Source organism: Bombina bombina, chromosome 2 (assembly GCF_027579735.1).
Source record: "Bombina bombina isolate aBomBom1 chromosome 2, aBomBom1.pri, whole genome shotgun sequence".
NCBI lineage: Eukaryota > Metazoa > Chordata > Amphibia > Anura > Bombinatoridae > Bombina > Bombina bombina.
In genome coordinates, this window is record NC_069500.1 from 361,812,229 (window position 1) to 361,819,728 (window position 7,500).

Consider the following 7,500-nt stretch of genomic DNA (forward strand, 5'->3'; position numbering starts at 1 on the left):
CACATGCTCAGTTCAGCCATCTGTTGCGGAAGCTTCAAGCAGTGCACATATGTCCCACGTGACTCGCGCGTCTCGATGACGTCATCCCCTGCTAATGCGCATACGAGTGCGCCCACGGCTGCATTCTACCAAAGGAAAGGTAGATATATATGCAGCCATAGAAGGAAGTGTGTGTGGGGTGTGTTGGACTTGTACAATTCCTAAACTGTAAAGAAAGGGTTAACGTTGAGGGACTGCAGTAGTAGTACAAATTTGCAGGTTAAGTATTTGAAGTACATATATGTTGCCTCTACCCCAACTAGTTTTATGTCCCTTTAAGTCAATTTTAGACTATGTGAATTGCACAGCACGTTAGTCTGTAATTAGACACATTTTGCACTGCTATTTGTATCACAGAAAATCCGAGTGCTTCAAGACAGATTTACTTTACGCTCTGAGAACTTGATTATGCCTAGCAAAATATATTGGTGTATTCTCTGCACTGAGCTCATTTTGTAAGATAATCCCATAGGTGCATTTTAAATGATTGATAAATATATGTATTTATTTGCATAACATTGCGTTTATTAGAAAATATGTAGATTTGTACTGTTGCACAATTATGTAATGCAGCAAGAAATGTGTACATTTGTCATTCAAATATTTGTGTCAACCTTATTTTGAAAATGGTTTATTTTTTTATTACTTTAGCTCTCAGAGATGGCCTGTACAGTTACAGAGTATGTTGATCCAATACCATCAGATTGTAAAGGAGATTTAAAAATCCACAAGATGGATGGAGATTACCCTCTTAAAGTGCTATACTGTGGAGGTAAGTACTATATTTTACCCAATAGAAATATGTCTCTCAATACTCCCTGTTAGAAAGTAAACTAAATTTAGACAGCTGCAAATATTTCACATGTGCCTTTTTGGTCCTGGAGAAAATAAGCTTTTAGAGACATATGCATCATAAATCTCTATGAATATGTTATTCTGTTTCAATTACATGGCAATCTACATAAAATAATCTAAACAAGATTTACAATATTTGAAACCTTAGCGTACGATTCAGCGATTTATCAACTATAGTTCATTTTGGGGTTAAAATATATGTGAATAAAAAGCCCAGTTGTTCCAGTATAAAAGCTTGACACATTGAGAGAAACCTGCACAAAGCTTTTAGGCAACTCGTTTCTCTTTTGTTGTGAATAAACCACATAAAAAAACAACAACTTTTTATTATTATTATTATTATTATTATTATTATTATTATTTAACCCAATGGATAAATGTTAACTTCTGAACTTTTGTGTTTCCCTGTTTTTTTCTGAATAATAAAAATTGGATGCTATGTTCCTGAACTGTGCCTAGTTTGTTAGCTAAGTCGAAGTATATTGTAAGTGTCAAGATTACTTTACTTTATTTTTTTGGCTTTGTCAAAACCAATTCACACACTCAAAAAATAGTATGTTGTTTTCTTTTTCTTTTATTTTTTTACTATTTTTAAGATCATATTTTGGTCTTGCCAAAGGCTTCAGATTTAAAGGGACAGTCAAGTCCAAAAAAAAACCTTTCATGATTTAAATAGGGCATGTAATTTTAAACAACTTCCCAATTTACTTTTATCACCAATTTTGCTTTGTTCTCTTGGCATTCTTAATTGAAAGCTAAATTTAGGAGGTTCATATGCTAATTTCTTAGACCTTGAAGACTGCCTCTAATCTGAATGCATTTTGACCACTAGAGCCATTAGTTCATGTGGTTCATATAGATAACATTGAGCTCATGCACGTGAAGTGACCTAGGAGTGAGAACTGAAATAAGGGGCAGTCAGCAGAAGCTTAGATATAAGGTAATTACAGAGGTAAACCGTGTATTATTTTAACAGTGTTGGTTATGCAAAACTGGGGAATGGGTAATAAAGGGATTAGCTTTCTTTCTTAAACAACAACAATTCTGGTGTTGACTGTCCCTTTAAGCCAAAGCATTGGCTTTTTAAATGAAGAAATAGAGATATCGTCTTTTATGCTTTAAGACCTGTGAGTGCCCACATCTTACAGTAATGATGACAATAACTGAGCACCCAGGCACTTAAAGGGCCATGATACCCACATTTTTTCTTTCATGATTTAGAAAGATAATGCATTTTTAAACATATTTCTAATGTACTTCTATTATCTAATTTGTTTTATTCTCTTGATATTGTTTGCTGAAAAATCATATCTAGATATGCTCAGTAGCTGTTGATTGGTTGCTGCACATAGAAGCCTCATGTGATTGGCTCACCCATGTGCATTGCTTTTTCTTCAAATAAGGATATCTTAAAAAATGAAGCAAAATAAATAATAGAAGTAAATTGTAATGTTGTTTAAATTTGTATGTTCTATCTGAATCATGAAAGAAAGATTTTGGGTTTAGTGGCCCTTTAAAGAAACGGTGAGTTAATGGGTCTAACAATGGGTAAATTAAAAAACAAATATATATATATATATATATATATATATATATATATTCTCAGAATTGAAAATATCACCATAGGTTACTAGTCAGGGATTAAGTTACTCGTCCACTCAATGTGAAAGGGACACTGTACACTAGAATTTTCTTTGCATAAATGTTTTGTAGATGATCCCATTATATTGCTCATCAGAGAATGCTTTTTTAACAATGGTATAGTTTTGCTATGCTTATTTTTTTTTTAATAATATAGAATAACATAAAAAGCCAAGTCTAAACATTTTTATACTAAATTGGCATACATTTTACTGCAATTGATTTTCAATAACCAATCTCTATCCACCCTTTGTCTTATTTGGATGGGCTTCAGTCCACAGACAACAATGATAGTCATGGTCATAATGTTAGTATCAAATGCATTGTTTTGCAGTTATTAGTTAGCCAGTTCCAGCTCTTAAGAATGATACAATTCTTATTTTTCAGCGCTAAATTAGGTGAAAAGGGGGCAAAATAAAAAATGGACGTATATTGCAAAGTAGTTTTAATTACGCATAACGAAATGTTTTATATAAAAATCTCAAGGTGCTTACTGTTCATTTAAAGGGACATGAAACCCAAATTTTTTCTTTCATGATTCAGATAGAACATACAATTTTAAACAAATTTCCAATTTACTTCTATAATTTCATTTGATTCCTTCTCTTGTTATCCTTTGATGAAAGGTTTATCTAGGCAAGCTCAGAAGCAGCAGAGAACCTAGGTTCTAGCTGTCGATTGGTGGCTGTATATATCTATCTCTCTCGATTGTGATTGGCTCACCAATGTGCTCAGGTAGAAACCATTAGTGCATTGCTGCTCCTTCAACAAATGATACCAAGAGAATTAAACAAATTAGACTAGAAGTAAATCAGAAAGTTGTTTAAAATTGTATTTTCTATCTGAATCTCGAAAGAAAAAATGTGGGTTTCATGTCCCTTTAAGCTAAAAACAAGATCAAATATAATTTTAGGGTTTTATAGTAAGTTGAAAAATGTCAAAGAGAAGGAGCAGGCAGCTATTGTCTGTTTTTCTGAATTCTGTTGAAACAAGAGAGTTGCAAAGACCTCTGATATAGATGAAACCTGAAATAACATACTGAGTATTAAATATATATGGGTAATTTTGTAGTTCGAAATGTGAGGGCTTTACAGAAGTTGCTGATGTTTATTAACAAGAACGTTGTATAACTGTTTTGGGTATGTTTACTGAAATTTGTCATTTCAATACTGTGTGTGTGTGTTTGTTTTTTAAATAAATATCCATTATCTACAGCAGTGTTTCCTAATCCCAATTTAGGACCCCTAACAGGCCAGATTTACCAATTATTTCACCTGTGCTCTCCTTCAGATATCATGAAAATCTGTCCTGTTAGGGGTCACAAGGACTGTCATTGAGAAAAAAAATTCTACAGCAGCTACATGCACATCTCACCTGTCCGTTTTCTCTTTCCTTACAGTGTGTTCACTGCCAGTAGAGGTAAGTACTGTAGTTTACGTGCTGGAATTCTGAACTTACCACATATATTGTTTATATTCCATTTGTACGTGGTCTGTAAGCTTAAGCTAACTGAATGTTATAAACACCTCATGTGGTATAACAATATATAAAAATATTATTATTATTTTTGATGGATCGCAGTTAAGATCAGAGAGAATTGTAAAATAAAAAATTGACTAGTGTGGTCTTGAAAATGACGCTTTGTAAAATCCATATTTTTCATTTTAGAATTCAAGAGATGTAACTGGGGTATAAAAAAAAATATATATATAAGTGTTGGGCACATATGTCGCTGGATTCTTCCTCCTCTTTAGACAATATCTGGATTTATAACAATAAGTAATGCTTCCTTTTGCAAATCTAATTACTGTGCATGATTTTATACGGGTCTTGTTTTTTTTACTTTCCTTCCAATAATCACAAATATTTTTTACACAGTACTGTGAATATATGCCTGATGTCACAAAGTGCAGGCAGTGGCTAGAAAAAAATTTCCCTAACGAATTTTCAAAGCTTACACTGGGTAAGTTTCTTACACGTAATATTAGTAATAGCAATAATTTGTTTTTAGGAGCATTACAGTTCATTTTTGAGAATTTGTACATACATTATTTCTAAGTTCTATAAAACCTGTTTCATTAAATTAAAGGACCATTAATGACACTAGAATTACACAATTAACAAGTGCATAATAAAAAGATTTGTTTTTTTATTATTTTTTTGTGACAAATGTATTCCCCCCTCCTTTTGCTTGCCCCCTTTGTCATGTGACAGCCATCAGCCACTCAGACTAGTATACTGTACCTATACTCTAAACTTGTGCACATGCTCAGTAGCCTCTGCAGACTGTCCCCTTATTTAAAGGGACACCAAACACAAAAAATGTCTTTCATGATTCAGGTAGAGAATACAATTTGAAATAACATTCCAATATATTTCTTTTATCTAATTTGCTTTGCTCTTTAGATATCCTTTGTTGAAGAAATAGCAATGCACATGGGTGAGCCAATCACACGAGGCATCTATGTGCATCTTCCAATCAGCAGGTACTGAGCATATCTAGATATGCATTTCAGCAAAGAATATCAAGAGAATGAAGCAAATTAGATACTAGAAGTAAATTAGAAAGTTGTTTAAAATTACATGCTCTTCCTAAATCAGGAAAGAAAAAAATTGGGTTTCATGTCCCTTTTAAGTTCTTTTGACAGACTTGCATTTTTTTAATTTTTTTTATTGAAAGAACCGTATGAAATATACAACAGAGTAGAAAAGTGAACAAGAAATGTAGTATAAGATATTATTACAGCCATCAATTAACTATCACAGACTTATAATATCTAAGTATTCCCCCTTCTTTCCACTTCACTCTCTTCCTCCATCCCTTTTCTTTCCGTCCTCTAATCAGACCACTAAATAGCCTTGCATTATTAGTTTATTGTTCTAAATGGATACAGATCCTATATAAACAACTTGTCCACTACCGACCCCTCTTCCCCCCCCCCCCAACCTAAAAAAAAAACAACAAAAAGAAAAAACTACCCCACTGCTTCCCGCTCCCCTCAGACAATGAAACTATCTGTGATATGTTTAACAAAACATCTTCCCCATGTACTTAATAAATTCCAGCCATATTTTCTTGTAGGTCAAGATATTTATTTTATTTATAAAATATTTTACCAGGAAAGATACATTGAGATTTCTCTCGTTTTCAAGTATGTCCTGGGTATACAAAACATTGCATTGATACAATGGGTACAATAAAATACAAAAACAATAATAATACACAATTTATGCACAAAAATTTAACATAGAACAGGTAGGAAATATATAATCAACAATGACAGGTGCATTCTGTTTTGAGATATGTAGAGAGGGATCTCTTAAAGGATATTAGGCATGGGGAAGGCTTGAAAGTGTGCGGGAAGTCGTTCCATAATTGTGGTGCTCTGTAGGAAAAGGAGGATCGAGCTGCTTTCTTTTTGTATTAAGGCAAGCTAAATAATGTGCTGGTACTGGATCGGAGGTTATAGGAGGTGGGAATAACCGGTGAGTGCATTCTGCTCAGGTAGGGTGGGAGCTTCCCTGAAATGCTTGTAAACACAAGGCAGGAAAGATGGAAGGTGCGTTTGGATTCCAGTGACAGCCAGTTTAGTTCTTTTAGCATGTCACAATGGTGGGTCCTGTAGTTACATTGTAGCACAAAGCGGCAGAACAAGTTATTACAATGTATTAAGTTTATTAAGGTGAGTTTGCGGTGCAGGTGCATATACTACATCCCCATAATCCACGATTGGCATCAGCATTTGCTGTACAATCTTTTCCTTTACAGTAGGGCTGAGGCAGGATTTGTTTCTGTACAGGGCACCTATTTTTGGATAAAGTTTTGATGCCAGTTTTTCTATATGGAGGCCAAAAGATAGATTGGGGTCTAACAACATACATTTAAAAGAGTGGACTGAGGTCAGTGTGCACTTTGATTTTGTTTTGATGCATAGATGAGAATTTTGTAGTTTGTGTAGTTTAGGTCCTGTTCCAAAGATCATTGTAACAGTTTTGTCAGTGTTTAGGAAGAGTTTGTTTTTTGAGATCCACTTTTCTACCTCTGTGAACTGGTCTTGGAGCACTGCTTCAAGCTGCGGCAGATCAGTTTTGTTTGCATAGATAACCGTGTCGTCTGCGTACATGTGTACAGTTGAGGATTTGCAGACATTAGGCAGATCATTTATAAATAATGTGAATAGCAGGGGGCCAAGAATGGAACCTTGGGGAACACCACACGTGACTGGGAGAGGGAGGGAGTCGCTGTCAGAAATGGAGACATATTGTGATCGATCTGATACATATGATCCAAACCAGGTTAGCGGACGATCACCAATAGCTGAGTTTTTTTATTTTGAGCAGTAGTATGTCGTGGTCTACTGTGTCAAAGGCCTTTGCAAAATCAAGGAAAATAGCTCCAGTTAGGTCTCCTTGTTCCATTCCAGTTTGGATGTCGTTGCAAACTTTTAGGAGGGAGTTGTAGTGGAGTGATTTGTACGAAAACCTGATTGATCAGGGGTCAGATAGTTAGATTGTTGGTAATATTCACATAATTGCGTATGGATGCATTTTTCTAAGATTTGACAATACTGGTAGCAATGATATTGGTGCGATAGTTGGAAACCAAGGTTATCTCCCCACTTTTATGGATAGACACTACTCTTGCAGTCTTCCAGAGTTTGGGTATGTATCCAGACACCAAGGATTCGTTAATTAGGGTTGTGACAGGTTTAGCAATTGCTGGCGCACTAAGCTTCAACAGCATTGCTGGGATTTGATCAGGTCCAGACTGGTTTTTCATTTTTAGGTTATTAAGGTGTTTCTTAATGACATTGATGGGTACAGGTCTAAAATTGAACTTCTCTATATTGGGTCTTTGCTGATTTAGTGGGGCCTGATCCACATTTGTAGCTTCAGGATGCGTGCCATTTATTAGTTTGTCAATCAGGGTGGTGGAGCATCCGACAAAATAATTGTTAAAGGAAT

General features: G+C 34.8%; 1 protein-coding gene across 5 annotated transcripts in view; it reads left to right on the forward strand.

Moving 5' to 3' along the window:
* DENR (density regulated re-initiation and release factor) overlaps positions 1-7,500 on the forward strand; it is a 150,305-nt gene that overhangs the window by 114,930 nt on the left and 27,875 nt on the right. The window contains exons 1-4 of one of the 5 annotated variants that reach the window (XM_053701769.1): positions 1-139; positions 691-811; positions 3,935-3,954; positions 4,414-4,498. The exon at positions 1-139 is cut by the window's left edge and continues 9 nt beyond it. In XM_053701769.1, coding sequence (XP_053557744.1) covers positions 95-139; positions 691-811; positions 3,935-3,954; positions 4,414-4,498 — 271 coding nt within the window. In that variant the 5' untranslated portion in view covers positions 1-94. Of the gene's footprint in view, positions 259-688; positions 812-3,934; positions 3,955-4,413; positions 4,499-7,500 lie in introns of all 5 variants that reach the window. The other 4 variants (XM_053701771.1, XM_053701770.1, XM_053701774.1 and 1 more) reach the window with 4 other exon arrangements.